Source organism: Aotus nancymaae, unplaced genomic scaffold (genome assembly GCF_030222135.1).
Source record: "Aotus nancymaae isolate 86718 unplaced genomic scaffold, 86718_ANA_hifiasm-v0.15.2.pri h1tg000040l, whole genome shotgun sequence".
Classification (NCBI taxonomy): Eukaryota; Metazoa; Chordata; class Mammalia; order Primates; family Aotidae; genus Aotus; species Aotus nancymaae.
The window spans coordinates 110,610,005-110,633,345 of record NW_026988454.1 but is presented as its reverse complement, the minus strand read 5'-3'; the positions used below and the strand labels follow the sequence as shown (position 1 = coordinate 110,633,345).

Genomic DNA, 23,341 nt, shown 5'->3' with positions numbered 1-23,341 from the left:
CTTTTAATTTTCTGATCTCTATTTCTAGCACTTTATCTTTTGTCATTTTTATTTCCTAGAACATCTTCTCTGTTCTGACAGGTCTCCATCAGTTTGTCTTCCCATTATCTATGCAGTTTGAGACAGCAGTGATTCTGTTCTTTACTGCCTGCAATGCATTATTAAATTCCACAATATTCTTCATATGTTTCATCTCCCTTCTATGTTAATTCTGTCTATATCTTAACAAGCTACATTTTCAACTTAGACATTGTATTCTCACCTCATACTTCATCTCTTATCTCACAGAATTCATATTTTTTGAAATTTTATGGACAGCAATAATTATGTATTATCTAAAATTTTCTCCTGAAATAAACTGTGTTCCTCTACTACCTTTTGCATGTTTTGTTCTCCTTCTATTATGTTATAGAGATATTTTTTAAGATCCCTATAATTCCTTATTTTTCTACTTACTCATCCTTTAATTATAATGTTTAACCTAAAATTAAATTCATATTGTAACAAAATCTCAAGCAGAAGCAAATTAAACAACCAAAAAATAAAAATAAAAGCCCTAAGTTACTCTCATTTCTTACCTCTCATTTCCTGAGGCAATGTCAGCTCCAAGATGTGTCCAGGAGTTTTTAGGATAAGCACTGTAAAGCTGAACTTTCCCATAAACCCCTGAAAATAAAAGAAGTAACAGTTGGATAGAAAAATCCTTCAGAGAAATTAAAGCCAGGTAAGTAAAACTCATTCTAGAGGCAGCTGTGCAAAACATGTGACATAGAATCTCTACATGAAGTTTCCATATTATCAAAAGCATTATTTAAATGCTCTATTTTACAGTACTAAGATATATCTCACATGGTTATGAAACTTAATCTCAAATGCGGTAGAAAAAAGAATGCTACATCACATTATAATAATCTAAAAGGTGGAAAACAGACCACTCTAATGACTAGTTAAAGTCAAAGAGGTACTCCTTTCCACTCTTACATGACTCCAGACCATTTGCAATTCTTTTGGAAGGTAACTGGTTTTGATATTTTTTGTTGTTGTTGTTAAAGACTAGGTTCTCCAAGAAGCAAAGTTAACTTCATCTCCTTAGGATAGAGTTTTGGAGCTATTAGCTTTATGTTTAGTGCCTGGATTTAATATACTGTCTTATAAATATCAAGGGAGAGATCACTAAGTCCTTTGTTTCAAAATGCAGTTTATTTCAGACTCACAAATTAAAGTCTTACCAGGAACGTGCTTGATACAGCCCAGTTTTATTTTTTCAAGTCTTTCCTCTTATACATTTTATTGCCATTTTCAACCATATTAAGCATAATTCCTCATATTCTACTGGTTTAAGAATGTTTTGACTATGAATCTCAGCAGTAAAAGAAAAAACGTGATTATGTACTCTAAGCACATGTATATTTTATTTAGATAACTTAGATATTTATATTATTTTAGATAAAAAAATATACATGTATATGAATATACCAATATATATTTGAATAAAAGTTTTAATGTTTTATTCCTGCACCCAAATGTATTGTCTGCATATCCCTGGATTGGTGAACCCAATTTTATTGCAAGTCATTAATCCAAAAATTTTACAATTTTCATCAGAAAACATAGAAATAAAAGAAGCAGAATACCACTAAGGTACAAATTACATGCCTTGGGTTTTCATCTGATATGCACCAAAAAATCCCAATTAATTAAAACTTAACCAACCGTTTATATCAACATTCATATTTTTTCCATATACCAACTATGAAAATGTCAGAAGAGAATAAAACTAAAATCAGGATAAATGGATATTTTTAAAAATCCCATTTTCAGGACATGTCCTGAAACCAATCTTTCATAATAATATTTATATATTATATAAGACATTATCATCCAAAACAAAAATCCATCTTTTTTCACTATAGGTTAAGTAAACTAGGCTAAGAAGGATTCTGAAGTAATTTAAAGAGATTTCCAACCAAAACGTTTATAACAAAAAGCAGTTCATGTCCTTAAATTTGAATTATACAGAAAATTCAATTGACCAGAAAAGCAGATTTTTTGGTCATTTCCAATCACCAACAGTTTACTGTAAAATGACACCATTTCTTAGTTGTTTCAAGAAGATTATAAATGATTTAATAGGATTTAAATTTGTCATCTACTTATGATACTATAAAAATTTGAGCATGCAGAGAAATAATTCTTTATTTCAATTTAGTATCAAAGAAAATTTCAGAGACACTAGTTTGACCGTATGTCCAGGATCGGGGATCAGAGCAGGCATCTGTGGATAGTCCTAACAGAAAGTTTGTTCCAGTGTTACCATTCTACAGAACAGAGTGGATACTACAGGCAAAAGGAGATCAAATGTTCTTATTATAATCCATCTAGTTTGTCAACTTGGAAAAATTAAAATATTCTTGAGCCTCTTCTTAATAGAAAGATAAAATAAATAACATACATGGAACAAAACCCTTTGAAAACTGTAAAGTGCCATCAAAGTATTATCTGACAATGGTTATATATTATGGAACTAAGTAAACAAACTTCATACTATCCTAACAATATTGTCTCCATTTTATTGAGTACTGAGATACAGAGAGGGAGTCATTGACTGCTAATGAATATTAAATTTACATCTCATAGCGTTCAGAAACCTCAGAAAGGATGGTCCTTGCTCTTTTGTCACAACATAAGGTGGCTTATTTGAAAACCTCCAACATAGCAATGTATCTAAAGGAAAATCCAAGGAAATTAACAATAAATTTTCTTTAGAATGTTCATATATTTTTCTTTTATTTTTTTCTCACATATAATAGCTGAAATAAGTTCAGTATACTTTATTATTCTTTTAGATATTGCATTGCCATATAGCATAAATATGATAACATATCTAACATATTTATTATTCTTTTAGATATTGTATTGTCACATAGCTTAAATATCTAAAAGAATACAATATCTAAAAGAATAATATTGGGAGGCCGAGACGGGCGGATCACCTGAGGTCAGGAGTTCCAGACTAGCCTGACCAACAGGGTGAAACTCTGCCTCTACTAAAAATAGAAAAAATTATCCAGGTGTGGTGGCACGTGCCTGGAATCCCAGCTACTCGAGAGACTGAGACAGGAGAATTGCTTGTACCTGGAAGGTGGAGGTTGCAGTGAGCCAAGATTGTGCCATTGCACTCCAGCCTGGGCAGTAAGAGTAAAACTTTGTCGAAAGAAAGCAGGAAAGAAAGGAGGGAGGGAGGGAGGGAGGGAGGGAAAGAGAAAGAAAAAAAAGAAAGAAAAGAAGAAAGGAAGGAAGGAAGGAAGGAAAAGAAAGAGAGAAAGAAAGAATATAGTGAACTTATTTCAACTATTACATGAGAGAGAAAAACTAAAAGAAAAATATGAATATTCTTAAAGAAAATGGCTTTATGCAAAGAGTTATCCCTCTTTACTTACAAAATTAGTAATGCCTACATAGAAAAAGTGAGAAAACACTTAAAATCTGATGAACATTCTCTTATTCCTTAAAACTGAGTTATTGGGGATATATATACATAAGATTATACAACACCAGTCCCAGTTTCTGTGCTTTTACATAGACCAATTTAAAATAAGATTTGGTATTGTGGCAACAGCAAATAAAGAAACTGTGAATGTTTCCTGTCAATTTATAGATCTATTAGTTGTAAAATGTATCAATAATCATGTAGTATTTATAGTTGATAATAGTGACTTAGTCTAAACTTTGGTGTCTGACTAATCTGGATATAAATCTAAATTCTGGCACTATAAAGCTGTGTGTTTTAATGCCTGTCGTTCATCATCTCTGAGTCTTAGTTTTTACATCTCTAAAATGGACACTGCTCTCAAGAGAGCTGGTAAGTGAAATCATATATATAAATTACCTAAAAGAGTGTTTGGAATTTAGCACATGTTCTGTGAATGGTATTTCTCCATCAGACACAAACACACAATACACACACATGCATTTTATTTTTAATAAAATCTATATTATACTCTTACCAATTGTTCCTGGGTCAATATGAAATCCATTCAAACGGTCACAGAAGACTCCCTCTGAGGCTCTAAGGAGAATCAGAAGCTTTTGTTCCTTTTCTAAGGGATTTTCTAAAGTACCTGTTTACAAAGAAAAGTGTATCATTCAAATCAATTTGAAATTAAAAGGAAGAGAGCGAGAAATTGTGGTATAATTTCAAGAATGCAATGTAGATACTGTGAAGTAGACTATATGGAGGAGTCAATGGTCATGTAGATGAAATAAGAGTAGAAAAAAAGGTTCAGTAAACTTCTTTGAAGGAGACTGATGTACCGTTTGGCAGATATTCACCCTTCTTACTTTATTAGGGCAGAGTAAATGTTCCTGATCTACTAGTATTTATCCTGGTCACATGACTTGCTTTGGCCAATGACATTTGGGTGAAAGTGATAGGAATATTAGTTCTCAGTTGATGCTTTAAGGGACTTGGCAAGTTGTTTTGTTTTGTTTTGTTTTGTTTTTTTGCCATCTCTTTCACTGCTGTTCTCTACCATGAATGTAGAATTCCTTAAATAGCCTCTGGTATCTGAACGAAGAGACATAAAGAGCAAACCTGAATAGAACACACAAGCTGGAGCCAAGTCCAACCAAATCTAACATAAATATTTCTTGTTGTAAACCACTGAAATTTGGGAATTATTTGTTATACACCATTATTATAGCAAAACCTGCCTGATACACTGTCTATGGTTTGATAACCTTCAAATTCCTTTATATGCATTTTAGCATTTACTCCTCACAACAAACCTGAGAAGTCAGTATAATTATTATCCCAGTTTTAAATATTTGCACATAAAGAGGCTTAGAGGCTAAGGGACTTGTCAAAATTGATCCAACTATTAAGTAACAGAGTCTATTTGAACAAATGTCTGTTTATGATAAGGGTTTATTTAATAGATAATAGGTTATTTTCTAAAACTAAATTCTTTTAACAGCATAAAGACTCATAAAGACATAAGGCTATGATACTCAGACAGCATTTGGAATTGTTTCTGACCTATTTTACTGATGTTAGCAGTGGAGTTTGATATGAAAATTCATACTTCTATGGTATGAGAATTGTTCAGGGAATTTGTCAGAATAGCGTTAGTGAGTATGGATCTAAGGAAGGTTAGTTTCTTTGCAAAATATGTCTTAGAGTACAAAAATATTAAAGTTATTAAAGCCAGTTGTTTAAGAAGTAACTGGTGGAAAGGTAGTCCTCAAATTATATACCAAATCAGATACGTTCATAAAAACTACCAGCTATCAAATGTAACTCTTCAGTTTATAAATTCCCGAAAAGATAACCAAAAATGACATTGCTAAATACAAGCGAAATAACTAGTAAACTTATAATTCCATGGTTTTCGTTTTGGTTGCTGGTCCCTTGAGCAACATAAAATCATTCCCCACAGCTGACACTTCATATATACCTGGTTTGCCAAAAGGCACAAGGTAAGTCTGAAGCTTACTACATACCTATCTTTATATTTCAGCCTTCACAGCTATTACTCTAGTACTCTGTTGAAAGCAAGATTCAGAGAGGTAAGTAAGCCTACCTACAGACATATAGTAGGTCAATGGGTGAGCAAGCCTATGTATTTCCAGTAAGAAGCAAAGGTGTATTGCTGATCTGTGTAAGAAATGCCACTCCTCAGCTGAGAGTCTGATGCATCATCTTAGTGAAAATAAAGATGTGCTAGAGCAGAAAGAAGGGAAGCAGGGGAGGATGAGAATGTTAAGTAAATGTGTATAGCGTAGCTGTTATCTTGTGGTTATAAGTCTGTCCAGTAAGCCATTTTCCAACTGTGATTTCATTTATTTCACGGAGGGTAGTTTAGAGTCTTGGGGGAACAAAATGGCCTAGCACTAAACAGATACCAGAGAGAAAAAAGTAGGACAGTTTTTGCCCTAGAGAAATGTATGCAGAGTCCCACAAAAAGAGTTCAGCGTTCCTCTAAAATTAGAGATTAAATCAATTATGCAACCCAATACTGTAGCACATGTGGAGATTTCGCAGAAAGTCTGGGCAAAATTAGTTAGCCTGCCGTGATCTTTTGGTATCTGAAATAGCCAGAGTTTGGCTTCTTTTTTGTAACTGAGGGAAAAAGAAAGAGCCTAGAGTCTCGCAGAAAGAAGGCAAAGGTGACCTAACAGAAGGAAATACACGCTATTGTAACATTAAAATAAAGTGCTTCTTGAATGTGTAAAAGCTGATAAATGGAAAGCTTTAAAGGCTGAGATCCTCATTTTCGTCTCAAATCTAGCCATCAAAGAAAAGTGAGATGCTCTCTGCATATGGACTTTGCCCGAAATGAGGGTAGCTGCCTCTGAGACAGAAGATGCTCAGGATATGCAGTTCATCCTTGGTTTACCTTTGTAAAGTTTCTCTAAACTATAGCAAGAGGCATATTAAACCTGAACAAATTAGTGTATTCATAATGGGAGAGAAAATAATTGCCATTGTGCTGCAAAGACATTCTGGATGTTTTCACATGCACAATTTAATTCTCACAATTTTATAATGAATACAGTTGAGGCTGTGATGAGGAAACTGAGGTAAAGAGAGGTTAAGTAGCTTGTCAGGAATCATGCAGCTGTTAAATGGTGAAGTTGGGCCTTAGACTTAATAAGTACCATCCTAGGACGTGTGGATATGGAGGAACAGAAAAGAAGTAAAGGGAAGCAGACATTACTTAGTATGATGGTGGGCAGTGAAGGGGAAAAAAACATGCTCCAGATGCTAAAATCACCTGGAGAGATGGAAGAAAATAAGTTCTGGTATACAAAAGATAATCATTATAATTATTTGGGGAATTTGGTACAAATGGATTCCAGGAACTTCCAAAGATAAGAATAAGAAAAAAATGACATTTTATTATTTTATTAACTAAAGCTCTTTGATGGAATCAAGTATAATCCTAGTTTGCATTTAAGCCCACTATATCAACGTGACTCACACTACACCTTGTACCAAGCCAGCCCATAAGAAATTATTTACCATTCCCTCGAACAACTCACTCTCCACTGTGCTCATGAGATTTCCCAGCATTTATATGCTTTACCTTCATCTTACCTAACTCCAACTCATCCCTCAAAACTAGGTTTCACCATAATTTATTTCTAAAAGCCTTCTATGATCTTGAATTAAATGCCCCCTTTTATGTGTAAAATGTTCTGTACCCCTTGCTAAAGTAATTCTTCTTTGAGCAACTTGTCCTAAATAACTAGTAGGGGAGAAGGACAAAGATTAATGCTCGAAGTTCTCCACTGCAGTGTTACTTATTTATAATTGCCAATATATAAAAACACCTTGAAATAGCAAACAATAGGAAACATTTTTGTCCATTTAAAACTCCTTCCTTTCTCCTCAGAAACATACAAGTCCCCAAGCAACTATATACTTCCTTGCCTCTGCCCTCCTCTGCTTTCATTCCCCTTTTTCTCACGGCCAACTCTTAGACATACTTTCAAACTCAGTTCAGATACCACCTCTTCTGGAAATGTCCTTTTCAATCAAGTCTAGGTTAAGTCACCTTCTAAGGGCTATCACAGAATACCATGTTTTACTGCAATACTTCTAAAACTATACCAGAAAGGCCATTTACTTGATTGCCTCCTTCTTTCAGTGAGCTGCGAGAAGAAACCTTGTACTACCAGCTGAGTTTATTTGAAGGTATTTTATTCCAGAAATGTTTAACTTGGTAATTGTTTACCAACGCTCCTGGAGAAAACAATTGGAATAAAGAGAAATACCCCATAGTAATAAAAGACTCACTTCACCAGTAAATTACAGCTTTTAAGCATTTATGTACCTATCATTATAGCTTCAAAATATCTAATGCAAAAATCAACAGAACTACAAGGACAGATAGATATACCTTTAATACTTGTAGTAAAGCCAACACAACTGTTCCTAAAAAAAATCAGTAATGATACAGCAGTTTTGAATAATGCAGTTTGCGTATTTGATATAACAGGCATAGATGTAAAACTAGACCCACAAAGAATGCATATTCTTTTTTTTTTTTTTTTTATTGCATTTTAGGTTTTGGGGTACATGTGAAGAACATGCAAGGTTGTTGCACAGGTGCACACCTGGCAGTATGATTTGCTGCCTCCCTCCCCTTCACCTATATCTGGCATTTCTCCCCATGCTATCCCTCCCCAACTCCCCACCCCCCCACTATCCCCCCTCCCCCCAACAGACCCCCGTGTATAGTGCTCCCCTCCCTGTGTCCATGTGTTCTCCTTGTTCAACACCCGCCTATGAGTGAGAACATGTGGTGTTTGATTTTGTGTTCTTGTGTCAGTTTGCTGAGAATGATGTTTTCCAGGTTCATCCATGTCCCTACGAAGGATGTGAACTCCTCCTTTTTAATGGCTGCATAATATTCCATGGTGTATATGTGCCACATTTTTCCTGTCCAGTCTATCATCGATGGGCATTTGGGCTGGTTCCAGGTCTTTGCTATTGTAAACTGTGCTGCAATGAACATTCGTGTGCATGTGTCCTTATAGTAGAACGATTTATAATCCTTTGGATATATGCCCAGTAATGGGATTGCTGGGTCAAATGGAATTTCTATTTCTAGGTCCTTGAGGAATCGCCACACTGTTTTCCACAGTGGTTGAACTAATTTACACTCCCACCAACAGTGTAAAAGTGTTCCTATTTCTCCACATCCTCTCCAGCATCTGTTGTCTCCAGATTTTTTAATGATCGCCATTCTAACTGGCGTGAGATGGTATCTCAATGTAGTTTTGATTTGCATTTCTCTAATGACCAGTGATGATGAGCATTTTTTCATATGTTTGTTGGCCTCATGTATGTCTTCTTTTGTAAAGTATCTGTTCATATCCTTCGCCCATTTTTGAATGGGCTTATTTGTTTTTTTCTTGTAAATCTTTTTTAGTTCATTGTAAATTCTGGATATCAGCCCTTTGTCAGACGGGTAGGCTGCAAAAATTTTTTCCCATTCTGTTGGTTGCCGATTCACTCTATTGACTGTTTCTTTTGCCGTGCAAAAGCTGTGGAGTTTGATTAGGTCCCATTTGTCTATTTTGGCTTTTGTTGCCAATGCTTTTGGTGTTTTGGTCATAAAGTCCTTGCCTACGCCTATGTCCTGAATGGTTTTGCCTAGGTTTCCTTCTAGTGTTTTTATGGTGTTACGTCTTATGTTTAAGTCTTTAATCCATCTGGAGTCAATTTTAGTGTAAGGTGTCAGGAAGGGGTCGAGTTTCTGCTTTCTGCATATGGCTAGCCAGTTTTCCCAACACCACTTATTGAACATGGAATCCTTTCCCCATTGATTGTTTTTTTCAGGTTTGTCAAAGATCAGGTGGTTGTAGATATGTTGTGTCGCCTCCGACGTCTCTGTTCTGTTCCATTGGTCTATATCTCTGTTTTGGTACCAGTACCATGCTGTTTTGATTACTGTAGCCTTGTAGTAGAGTTTGAAGTCCGGTAGTGTGATGCCTCCTGCTTTGTTCTTTTTGCTTAGAATTGACTTGGCTATGCGGGCTCTCTTTTGGTTCCATATGAAGTTTAAGGTGATTTTTTCCAGTTCTGTGAGGAAGGTCATTGGTAGCTTGATGGGGATAGCATTGAATCTGTAAATTACTTTGGGCAGTATGGCCATTTTCACGATATTAATTCTTCCTAACCATGAACATGGAATGTTTCTCCATCTGTTTGTGTCCTCTCTTATTTCGTTGAGCAGTGATTTGTAGTTCTCCTTGAAGAGGTCCTTTACGTTCCTTGTTAGTTGTATTCCTAGGTATTTTATTCTCTTTGTAGCAATTGTGAATGGCAGTTCGTTCTTGATTTGGCTCTCTTTAAGTCTGTTATTGGTGTATAGGAATGCTTGTGATTTTTGCACATTGATTTTGTATCCTGATACTTTGCTGAAGTTGCTTATCAGTTTCAGGAGATTTTGGGCTGAGGTGATAGGGTCTTCTAGATATACAATCATGTCGTCTGCAAATAGAGACAATTTGACTTCCTCCTTTCCTAATTGAATACCCTTTATTTCTTTTTCTTGCCTGATTGCTCTGGCTAGAACTTCCAGTACTATACTGAATAGGAGTGGTGAGAGAGGGCATCCTTGTCTAGTGCCGGATTTCAAAGGGAATGCTTCCAGTTTTTGCCCATTCAGTATGATATTGGCTGTCGGTTTGTCATAAATAGCTTTTATTATTTTGAGATACGTTCCATCGATACCTAGTTTATTGAGGGTTTTTAGCATAAAGGGCTGTTGAATTTTGTCGAAGGCCTTCTCTGCATCAATTGAGATAATCATGTGGTTTTTGTCTTTGGTTCTGTTTATGTGGTGAATTACATTTATAGACTTGCGTATATTGAACCAGCCTTGCATCCCCGGGATGAATCCTACTTGATCATGGTGGATAAGCTTTTTGATGTGCTGTTGTAATCGGCTTGCCAGTATTTTATTGAAGATTTTTGCATCTATGTTCATCATGGATATTGGCCTGTAGTTTTCTTTTCTTGTTGAGTCTCTGCCGGGTTTTGGTATTAGGATGATGTTGGTCTCATAAAATGATTTGGGAAGGATTCCCTCTTTTTGGATTATTTGGAATAGTTTCAGTAGGAATGGTACCAGTTCCTCTTTGTATGTCTGGTAGAATTCGGCTGTGAGACCATCTGGGCCTGGGCTTTTTTTGGGTGGTAGGCTCTTAATTGCTGCCTCGACTTCAGACCTTGTTATTGGTCTATTCAGGGTTTCGACTTCTTCCTGGTTTAGGCATGGGAGGAGACTACTGTCCAGGAATTTATCCATTTCTTCCAGGTTTTCTAATTTATGTGCATAGAGTTGTTTGTAATAATCTCTGATGATGGTTTGAATTTCTGTGGCATCTGTGGTGATATCCCCTTTATCATTTTTTATTGCATCTATTTGGTTATTCTCTCTTTTCTTTTTTATTAGTTTGGCTAGTGGTCTGTCTATTTTGTTGATCTTTTCAAAAAACCAGCTCCTGGATTTATTGATTTTTTGTAGGGTTTTTCGTGTCTCTATCTCCTTCATTTCTGCTTTGATCTTAGTTATTTCTTGTCTTCTGCTAGGTTTTGAGTTTTTTTGATCTTGCTCCTCTAGTTCTTTCAATTTTGATGATAGGGTGTCAATTTTAGTTCTCTCCTTTCTTCTCATGTGGGCACTTATTGCTATATATTTTCCTCTAGAGACTGCTTTAAATGTGTCCCAGAGATTCTGGTATGTGGTGTCTTCATTCTCGTTGGTTTCGAAGAACATCTTTATTTCTGCCTTCATTTCAGTGTTTATCCAGTCAACATTCAGGAGAAAGTTGTTCAATTTCCATGAGGATGTGCGGTTCTGGGTGGGCTTCTGAATTCTGAGTTCTAACTTGATTGCACTGTGGTCTGAGAGACTGTTTGTTATGGTTTCTGTTCTTTTGCATTTGCTGAGGAGTGATTTACTTCCAATTATGCGGTCAATTTTAGAGTAGGTGTGATGTGGTGCTGAGAAGAATGTATATTCTCTGGATTTGGGCTGGAGAGTTCTGTAAATATCTATTAGGTTTGCTTGTTCCAGGTCTGAGTTCAAGTCCTGGATATCCTTGTTAATTTTCTGTCTCGTTGATCTGTCTAATATTGACAACGGTGTGTTGAAGTCTCCCAGTATTAATGTGTGGGAGTCTATGTCTCTTTGTAAGTCTTTAAGAACTTGCCTTATGTATCTGGGTGCTCCTGTATTAGGTGCATATATATTTAGGATCGTTAGCTCTTCTTGTTGTATTGATCCTTTTACCATTATGTAATGTCCTTCTTTGTCTCTTTTGATCTTTGTTGCTTTAAAGTCTATTTTATCAGATATGAGAATTGCAACTCCTGCTTTTTTTTTCTCTCCATTTGCTTGGTAAATCTTCCTCCATCCCTTTATTTTGAGCCTTTGTGTATCCTTGCATGTGAGGTGGGTTTCCTGGATACAGCACACTGATGGGTTTTGGCTTTTTATCCAATTTGCCAGTCTGTGTCTTTTGATTGGGGCATTTAGCCCATTTACATTTAGGGTTAATATTGTTATGTGTGAGTTTGGTCCTGTCATTTTGATGCTAGCTGGCTGTTTTGCCCATTGGTTGATGGAGATTCTTCATTGTGTTGCTGCTCTTTACCATTTCTTGCGTTTTTGGAGTGGCTGGTGCTGGTTGTTTTTTTCTATGTGTAGTGTCTCCTTCAGGAGCTCTTGTAAAGCTGGTCTGGTGGTGATGAAATCTGTGAGTACTTGCTTGTTCACAAAGGATTTTATTTTTCCTTCACTTATGAAGCTTAGTTTGGCTGGATATGAAATTCTGGGTTGAAAGTTCTTTTCTTTAAGGATGTTGAATATCGGCCCCCACTCTCTTCTGGCCTGTAGGGTTTCTGCTGAGAGATCTGCTGTGAGTCTGATGGGCTTCCCTTTGTGGGTAACCCGACCTTTCTCTCTGGCTGCCCTTAGTATTTTCTCCTTCATTTCAACCCTGGTGAATCTGATGATTATGTGCCTTGGGGTTGCTCTTCTAGAGGAATATCTTTGTGGTGTTCTCTGTATTTCTTGGACTTGAATCTTGGCCTGCCTTGCTAGGTTGGGGAAGTTTTCCTGGATAATATCCTGAAGAGTATTTTCCAGCTTGGATGCATTCTCTTCGTCACATTCAGGTACACCTATCAAACGTAGATTAGGTCTTTTCACGTAGTCCCATATTTCTTGTTGACTCTGTTCATTCCTTTTTACCTTGTTTTCTCTAATCTTCCCTTCTCGTTTTATTTCATTGAGTTGATCTTCAACTTCTGATATCCTTTCTTCTGCTTGGTCAATTCTGCTGTTGAAACTTGTACATGCTTCGCGAAGTTCTCGTGTTGTGTTTTTCAGCTCCATCAATTCATTCATATTCCTCTCTAAGTTGTCCATTCTCGTTAGCATTTCGTCAAGTCTTTTTTCAAGGTTCTTAGTTTCTTTGCATTGGGTTAGAACATGTTCTTTTAGCTCACAGAAGTTTCTTATTATCCATTTTCTGAAAGCTGATTCTGTCATTTCATCACACTCATTCTCCGGCCAGTCTTGTTCCCGTGCTGGTGAGGAGTTATGCTGCCTTGTAGGGGGAGAGGTGTTCTGGTTTTGGGTGTTTTCATCCTTTTTGCGCTGGTTTCTTCCCATCTTTGTGGATTTATCCGCCTATTGACTTTGTAGTTGCTGTCTTTCTGATTTTGGTAATTTTAAGTCTGCAGCAGCTGAACTCATAAACCCCCTTTTCTTCTCCCCAGGTGTTCTGGCCCAGGGGTTTAGCACTTTATGTTTTTCAGCTGTGTTGCTACCGTTTTCCCTGCCCACAAGGTGGCAGTCTAGTCACACTCAGCCTGCAGAGGCTTCGCTGAGCTGCTGTGGGCTCCGCCCAGCTTCCGTGTGAGCTTCCCAGCAGTCCTGTGGGTGTAGTTAGAACTGCTTCCGCTATGCTGGCCCGCCCCTGTAGTGATGGAGTCTCTGTAGTGGCGGGTTGTCTTGGTTACGGAAAATTGCCCCGGGAACTGCAGGGTGTTTCCCGATGGAGGACGCCCCTCCCCCACAGAGCTGAACCGTCCCGGGTTCAGCCGTGTTTCTAGAGGGGCCCTCTTTGTCCTGTAATCTCTTGGCTTGCCTCCTTGCCACAGTTCCCCTTGCTGGCCCAGAGGGGACACAGTCTCGTTCACTTTGTTCAAGGAGCCGCTGCTCCCCGCCCCCCGTGCAGGCCGAGCGGCTGCTCCGGTCCAACCAGCGGCGCTGGGAATGCGGGGAGCTTCTCTGCGCAATTAAAATCCGCTGCCCTGTGTGCCGCTGCGTCAGCCGAAGCAGCAGCTCTGAGATTCGTGGCACTCCCTTGCCCGGGGGTCTCCTGGCTTGGCTCCCTGCTTCAGCTCCCCTTTCTGGCTCAGAGGGAACTCTGTCTCTCTCGCTCTGCGCAAGAAGCCACTGCCCCCCGCTCCAGGGCGTAGGCTGAGCGGCCACTCCGCTCAAACCAGCGGCGCTGGAGACCCGTGGGGCTTTTCCTCCTGTGAATCTCCTGGTCTGTGGGCAGTAAAAGTCCGTCTGGAAATGCGGCGTCCACTCACCCTCTGCGCCTTCTCTCGGAGCTGCAATCCCGACTTCCTCTTAAGTGGCCATCTTGGATCCGAGCGCATATTCTTTTTAAGAATGCATAAGACATTTTAAAAAAAATCATATGATGATAATAAAGCAGTTTAACAAATTTTTAAAAATTTGAATTATATAGTATTTGTTTTCTGACCATAGTTTAATCAAAATTTACAATTCATAATAAAAAAATGTTTCAAAAGTAAGCTATATTAAAATAAAGATTTTTGCAATATCAAATAATACCATTAAGAAAGTAAAATGCAGCCGGGTGCAGTGGCTCACACCTGTAATCCCAGCAATTTGGGAGGCCAAGGCGGGTGGATCACAAGGTCAAGAGATTGAGCATTCTAGCCAACATGATGAAACTCCATCTCTACTAAAAATACAAAAATTAGCTGGGCGTGGTGGTGTGTGCCTGTAGGCCAGGAGGCTGAGGCAGGAGAATCACTTGAACACAGGGCAAGGAGGTTGCAGTGAGCCAAGATCATGCCACTGCACTCCAGCCTGGTGACAGAGTGAGACACTGTCTCAAAATAAATAAATAAATAAAAGTAATAAAAAGAAAGATAGAAAGTAGAAAAGCAAGCCAGAGAATGGGAAAAGGCATTTGTGCTACATATAATCAACAAAAGAACAAACAATACATTCCAAAATATATAAATGACTTTGATAAATCAACATAAAACAGATACATTCATCATTAAAAAGAGAACAGCTATTTCACACGATACTCTCAAATAAATAATAAATATATCCTAATATGCTCAATATAATAAATTTTATTATAAATAATAAATAAAAATTAAAACAAGAATGAGATCTCAATACATATCCAGTAGACTAGATTTATAATGTTTAATTAAGCATATATTTTTTTATTTTATAAAATATTTTTATATATGTGTCATTTTCCACAATTAATAAAAATACATTGTGACTATGTTCCAAGAATACTCTTCAATCAGTTTTGTTGATCAAAAGAGGGGAAACTGGCCAAAATTTTAGTCACATCTTCCGAATATACTATTTTCCAAGTGCTATTCACTGAATCCAAAGTAACAAATTGTATTTTTATATAATTTGTATTTTTATCTGAGTTAATCTTAAAATTCTATAAATATTATAATTGCACATGAAAGATAAAGAAATTACAACAAAAAAAATTTTGTACATTTTTCCATTGTCCTCAGAAGTGGGTTAAATGGTGATGACCTTGGAAGTTGAGCTTCTACCCAGAGCATAACTATTTTTCTCATGCCCTGCAATGGCCATTTTCTCCAGACCAGAGCATCCAGGACCTTCTTACTATCATACCCAAGGTGGCAAATAGCACTGAACCAAGTAAATTGCAGCACACTTTTTTTTTCTGAATTAGCTTTTAATTTCCAGTGTACATTTGACCCACTTATTCCTAAAACACTTCTCCCCAATATAATTGATCATCTGAAAATAAATGTAGGGTAGAATGGGGCTTGCATTCAGTAAAATGAAAATTGGTTATAAAAATCAGTAGGCATTATCAAATGATAATGTCTAACCTCTCAGACAGGGATTTTATTCAGGCTGACAAATTTTAATTATCAATGAGACCTCTTAATTTTTCAATTAATGGAATTTTAATAAACATGAAAATATTTTATTCACTACTTGCAAAATGTACAAAAATCCTTAAAACTTCCTCCATAAAGTTGAGCAAATTACTTCATCTCTTTAAGCTTCAGTTTCCTCAAAGATAAAATAGGCAAATAATAGCATCCATTTTTTGTGAGAGTTAAATGATTTAGTCCATGTTAATAGTAAATGGCACAGTGCCTGTATATAATACATGTTTTTAAAAAATACTGCCTCTTAGCAGTATTAATAATAGTAGTAAAAAAACTAGTAGTAGTAACCATGGAGATATGACAAATTCAAAATTAACCTTTAAATTCGAAAATTTTTAAAAATAAGGCAAGCGCTTCCTAGCATAATATCTAACTCTTAAAGTACTAGCTAGATACTAGACATTTAGAAGCAAAAATATTAACTGATCATTAATTTCAATGTCCAGCCTAAGGAACTTCAGAAAACACAAAGTTTATCTTAAATTGAAACATTCCTGTAAGTTTTCTAAGAAAACAAATCACTCATTCATTTATTTACTAGTTTTCTTAAAATTATTTTGGTTTTCATGCAAATTAAATATTTATAAATTTATTATATAATTATTTTAATAAATACATCCCTAAGAAATGTTATATTACTATTACATGGATTTATGAGTTAAAAGTAAAATTTAAGAAAGACTGATCTCAAAATTATTAAAATAGGAAAGATGATTACTGAAAATGCCTTTAGTAAAGGCTAACTGATGTCCTAATAGGACAAAGAATCTTTGTTTGTATTAGTGTTTGGTTTTAAAAAATATATCAAAAATACACACATACACACACACACACACACACACACACAAGGATTTAAGGATAATGTGATGTGAGAGAACTAGTATCTATCAGAAAATAAACAGATCTTTCTATTCTTAATATAATTTTGAAATAAGTATTATTTAACTGTTGGCTGCCCGCCTTATTAGGGACTCTCCAAGCAAGAAATGAGTTTTAGTGTTTCCTATACCTCTAAGGGGCAAAGTTTTACACTTTTGCTCCTTTAGTTAAATAAGTAACATCTTTAAAAGTCACATCCCTTTTATGTCACCTTTTTATTTTATCAAACAACTGTTAGTTTGATTAGAGAACTGTCAGTCTAAATAAACTCAAAACCATCTATTTTACAGATATCTATGTACACTTACATTTTACACATTGCATGTGGGAGTATTTGTGTCATTTTCTAATCATAGTTAAATTTGAAGGAGGACATACTTTTTCTAACTTAATATATTTTTTTAGATGAACATCACAGGCAAGATTCAGGCTGCTCAATGGGTCTCACTACTGGGTATTGTGGCTTTAAGCTGGAGGATATGTTTTAATCTACACTTTTCTCAGGTTTGTCTCCTTCTTATTACTTAATCATCCAATGAGCCTTACAGAACTGTCAGTTTGAAAGGCAATAAACTGTGTATGGATTTTTCTTCTTCTTTAGGATTGAGAAAGTCCCAATCATGGAAGCAATGAAAGAAACTTCCATATACCTAGTACTTCATTTCCTGACAATCAAAGGCAAGTGCTAATGATGACCTTAGGCTCCTGGCTACAAATGTGAGACAGGACTGACAAATACCCCTTCACTAGCCCTGAAAAACAGTATGTGACAAGTTTTAGGATAAAAGCCCGAGTGCCTGGTATAATTACTAAGCAACTAGACAGTGCATCATGTGACCTGGTTGTGACAGGCCAAAGGAACAATGAACTGCTATGTCCCCAGGGATACCAATGGTTGGGGCGTATTTTGTTGACTTAGGGATCAAGGAGGGTTCTATTAAGCTCTAAATATACATCAGAATATTTGTTTCACAAATGTATTTGTACAATACAAATAAATGTTATAAAATTATATAAATTTACTATTATTTTATAAAATTATATAAATTTATTATTTTATAGTATTTATATATTTGTATTATTTTAATAATAAATAATACACATGTATTATTATTGGTAATCCCTCTCTGAAGTCTTCCTAAAAAATATTAAAAGACTATTTCTCATTTGCAGTTTTAAAAGTACAGGATTAGGACAGTTTTTATTGAGTTGAATGTTTGGGTCAATAACAAGTTAACAGCATTGATATCTAAAACAACAAGGAACATGTTTGTTAAAGCATGGGAACAATGTCTCATATAAGAGGAGACGCTGATGAAAGGGATGGGTTCAGACAGCTATTCCTGGGCAAAACATTTACATGTTTTAAAAAAACATTTAAATCATCAACAAACAAATGCTTATTGAACAAGCTTTGAGTTGGGGATATTTTTAAGTCAGTTTTCCTGTTCTAACTGATTGTTAAAATGAAAATACTTTGAATTTTTAGAAGACATCAACTTTTTTTTTTTTTTTTTTTTTTTTTGAGACGGAGTTTCGCTCTTGATACCCAGGCTGGAGTGCAATGGCGCGATCTCGGCTCACCGCAACCTCCGCCTCCTGGGTTCAGGCAATTCTCCTGCCTCAGCCTCCTGAGTAGCTGAGATTACAGGCACGCGCCACCGTGCCCAGCTAATTTTTTTTGTATTAGTAGAGACGGGGTTTCACCATGTTGACCAGGATGGTCTCGATCTCTTGACCTCGTGATCCACCCGCCTCGGCCTCCCAAAGTGCTGGGATTATAGGCTTGAGCCACCGCGCCCGGCCAAGACATCAACTTTTTAAATTTGTTTTTATACTTCCTTCGTCCCTTTCACATAGAGAATAAAGTTATTGTAGTCATTTAAACATTAACACCATAATTTCTTCCTCACAGATGTAGACATTTAAATATAAGGAGATGGAATGTTTTACAAGAAAAAGGCAGTGAGCTGAAAGACAAACCTAAATACACCCAATCACTTATATATACATTATTAGTCATAACAGCATATTATCAGAATTCTACAATGCAACAGGTACTAGGGTTATAAAATGTTCTGATGAAGTCTATCATTTAATGGAGATAAGACAGTCATTAAAACATGCTATCCATGTCATTACTGAATGCAGTAATGGCAACATGAATGAGTAGAATGGACCAGAAGAAAAGGTACACTGAAATCTACTGCATGGAGACAGGAAAAGCTTCATATTAGGTTGGTGCAAAAGTAATTGCAGTTTTTGTCATTAAATAGCAAAGGCAGTCCTTGGGCAAAGGCTTGAAGTATGATATTTAAGATAGCTAAAATAGCCACTTGTCCTGGTCCTGTTTTTTTATCAGCTCTGAGACCTTAAAGCAAATTAATAATCTCTCTAGATTTCGGTTTCCTTACCAATACAACGAAACAGATGATTCAAACAATCACAAAGATTTGCAACATCACGATTATGAATCTACTATTGGGGAATTTTCCAGAAATTGTACAATGAGTTACTAAACTAAAATCATAATTCATGTCTCTGGAATTTCCGTATTTATGAAGCTAATTTCTGTCTTGTTAAAGCCATATTCAAGAGACTATCAATAAGTAGCAATTTTCAGCACAATTTGGACTCATTTTGTTCTTTAATGTTTTAGAAAGCAACACTGCATATCTTAAAATCCACCCCATGAAACTCATGATGTTCACTATAAACTTACTACTATTCACTATTATCCAGCTACAGTGGCTGTCTTTCTGCCTCACAACCACCACACAAATCACAGCTCTCCCTCAGGACCTTTGCACTAGCTCTCCCTCCACCTGAAATGCTCTTGTTCAAATCTTCGCAGATCTAGCCTCTTCTTGTCTCTATAGACTGATGTCACATTGACTTGTTAGAAAGGTCTTTACTAACTACCTAACACATGGTGGCCAACAACCAACCTGGACCTCTCATCAACTAATTTTCCTATTTAGTTTCTTTCAGAGAATGTATTGCCAGCTAAACTTATCTTCCTCATTTATTTTACTAGTGAGTTGTCTGTTTTCCCCAACAAAATAATGCAAGCAGGAATTGTTCACTACTGAATGTCTTGTTCACTGCTAAATATTCAACTACCAGAAACAATGCCTGGTGCTGAGTTGGCATTCAATGAAAGAGGGAGGTGGGGAGGAGGTAAAGGAGGAAGGGACAAATCTACAAATGAGACTTTAGAAAATCACCACATCAGGGGAATTATTTTCTCCTTAGTATCTATTCAATTCATTTCATCATTCAAAAGGAAATCAATTATTCATGAAAGCAATCCTACAAAGGTTTGATGCCATGACTCAATCTGGACAACTATTCATTTTCAGCCTGAAATTCAGTATGTTCAATGACACCTCAGGCTATACTAAAACCAAAAAAATGAAGTTGTTAAAGAATAGATAAATGGTATTGAGCTTATTAAAAGTTATTACTCCTGAAGCAGTTAAGTGTTGCATTTTTATTTGTTTTACATGAAAAGTAACAATTTGTGTCAAAACTACATTATCAGCCATTATAAAAAGCAAAAGCTGGAATAAGATGGCCAATTTTCTTTCCTATTTTCTTTGCCATTTTCACTGTATCTCATATTACTGACCACTCCTCTTGTAAATTGCCTCCTTTGTTTCAAGATATCATTTCTGTGTCATTTCATTTTCTTTCTACCTATAGAACTGTTTCTTTTCCATTCCTGTTCCTGAACTCAGCTTCCTCTACCACCCTTCAAAGACTAGTGCTCCTCAAAATTTCAGCTTTGGTCATTTTTTCTTCTCTATCCATAAAATCTGTTTGGTCAATTTTATTCACACCTTTAATTTAACATTTGAGCTGATGATCCTCAAATATGTACATTTAGCGCTGACCTCTCTCATTGGTTTCTTTATTCATAAATCTGCTTGCCCTCTAGATATTATCACTTACATCTTTCATTGAAATCTAAGCTTAAGATTTAGGAGTCTATGTACTTAAACCACTGTACAAAGTTTGCCATATACTCAACATTGTTCAAGCACTTTAATAAATATTAACTCATTTAATTTTTTTAAAACTCTATTAACTATGTACTGTTATTTCTACTTTTGAGATAAGGGTACTGAGACACAGCTAGTTCACATAACTTGCCGAGGGCCACTCAACTAACGAGTGATGGAAAGGGAACTCATTCTTGGCACACCCATTGGCCCAGATCTCCCAACCCAAAACCTATGACGTACCCCAAACAACTCCTCCTTGCCTCAGATCAAAATGTTCACTAGGTTCTAGTGATTTTTACCTCCTCAGTAATTCTCTAATTCATTCTTTCCTCTTTAACTCCTGTACCTTAGTTCACTCCCTTACAACTTCTTTTCTGAAACATCTCAGTAGGCTTCTCACTTTTCACTGTGTCCCTTTAAAGTTCATTCTCTACACTTCTAGCACTAATTTTTCTAAGACCCAATTTAATCATGTCACTTCTTTGCTTAAAACTATCCAGTGACTACTCACTGCCTTTATAGGAAAATCCACACTCTTTAGCCTAGTATATCAGGCCAAGGTGCTTCATCTACTACCACGATTCTATACAAAGCCTACAATCCAGACATTCCCATCCCCTATAGTTTCCTGAAGATATAATGCTCATGAAATATGTACCTGTTCACATCTCTTCCTTTATCTTTAAGCTCCCTCTACGTTGGAAGGCATGACCCTTCCAATCATGTTTTTACTCATTAGGCACACTATTTTATTGAGACACCTCTTGAAAGTTCGGGTTCATGATTTGTTTCTATATACCCAGTATCCCCCATGGTACTTGGTACATGGTAGACACTGAGTAAACGCATTGTAAATGAAAGAATGGACATACATGATGTGAAATACTTTAAACCTATCTCAAGCATTTTATCAGACTAATGAGACAAGCACTGAACAAGGAATGAAATTGAGTTTGGCATTTGAAATTGAGCTGTGACCCTCTAAGCAAAGCTTTGATCTTGAGCTGCCTTTCTAATTCTAGCATTCTATGATTCAACTCTATTAAAAGTCTATTGATACCTTTGCCAGCACCAGTTGCCTTAAAAGCAGGACCACCAGCCAGGTGCAGTGGCTCATGCCTGTAATTTCAGCACTTTGGGAGGCTGAGGCAGGCAGATCACAAGGTCAAGAGTTCGAGACCAGCCTGGCCAACATGGTGAAACACCATCTCTACTAAAAATACAAAAATTAACCAGGCGTGGTGGCGGGTGCCTGTAATCCCAGCTACTCGGAAGGCTGAGGCCAGAGAATCACTTGAAACCAGAAGGCGGAGGTTGCAGTGAGCTGAGATCATACAACTGTACTCCAGCCTGGGAAACAAGAGCAAAACTCCATCGTAAAAAAAAAAAAAGCAGGACCACCAAAAAATATAATTCTATAATGTTGGGACTCAAATCAAATGGCATCAGATAGCAGACATACTCTGGCAGGACTCTGTGCCAATGTCTACATCTATTAAGTTTGTTTACTAACTAGTCTTATTATCTGTTTCATGTTGGAATTTCTTTACGGTGTGGTAAAATTGGACAGATGGGTTGAAAGTCTTCCTTCAGGCATAATATACATAGGATTGGGCAGATGGGTTCCAATATGCAACCTTTAAGCCCGGAACACATGGATGAAACAGGGAGAAAAAGAATACACCACTATCCAGTGATGGGTAAAAAATAGAATTGGGAATGGAGAAATTTTTAAATGAGATTTGAAATGTATAAAGTAAAACTGGAAAGTGGCACAGTATCACTTCCCTTCAAAGTACAAATTTTTCAGGCTGCAAGCTATGTATTATAGTAATGAGTGACCTTAGAAATCTAAATATAACTTACTAAAAAAGAGACCAATCTTAGCAATAGAAGATATCAACTGGAAATAAGTTTTGCAGCAACAACAGCAGGGCTCAGTTTTATTTAATATCTCTCAATTAATTGGATGAGGATTTTATAGAATGCTAAACAAATGGGCAATTGATAGTAATCTGCAAGGAAAAGACCAGACTTCAAGAGAATATCTGCAGTGTAGAAAGATGAACTGAAATAATTAAATGAAGAGATAGGTAAAAAGTAATGCCCTTAGATTCCCACAAAACCCAAGGGAAAACAAAATAAGCCCAACACAACTGTACAATGTAGAGATATGTATTTGTGGCAGCACAAATAAAAAGAGCAGGAATTAGAGCCGACAGTGTAGTTGGCAGGACTAACGGCATGACATGGCTGGAAAAAGAAGTCAGTTTAATATTTGGCTGTATTAACAGAAGAATCATATCTGTTCTGATAGCTGGAGGCTGACCGTGCTGGAGAGCTTCTGTTTACACCTCCATTTCCAAACTCTGTGCTTTTCCACCCTACCCAGTGCCCCAGGATGTGGCTGACCTATGTGTACTGAATCAATGAATTCTCCTTTACTCTGACTTCCAGTCAGGTGTGGCCAAATGGTAGCATAAGCAGAAGACAGTAGGGAAGCAAAAGAGTGACGGAAGAGTGTTTATTCCTGTAGTTCTCTCCTTGCACTGGTTGAATCCCAGCCATACAAAGAGCATGCCTCTGGGATGGTCTGACAACCATCTCTAGACATCCCTCTTCATCTCTGGGTTCCTGTAACATTCTTTTCTCAATTCTATATGGCAAGAGGTAGTAAGGATAACTGGTTTTACTAGCCCTA

General features: G+C 36.6%; 1 protein-coding gene across 1 annotated transcript in view; it reads right to left on the bottom strand.

Annotated features, from left to right (window-relative positions):
- PKHD1 (PKHD1 ciliary IPT domain containing fibrocystin/polyductin) overlaps positions 1 to 23,341 on the bottom strand; it is a 499,554-nt gene that overhangs the window by 171,110 nt on the left and 305,103 nt on the right. The window contains exons 54-55 of the mRNA XM_021665443.2: positions 4,008 to 4,121; positions 579 to 666 (exon numbers count right to left, since the gene is read on the bottom strand). Of these exons, the coding sequence (XP_021521118.2) occupies positions 579 to 666; positions 4,008 to 4,121 (202 nt within the window). The remainder of the gene's footprint in view (positions 1 to 578; positions 667 to 4,007; positions 4,122 to 23,341) is intronic.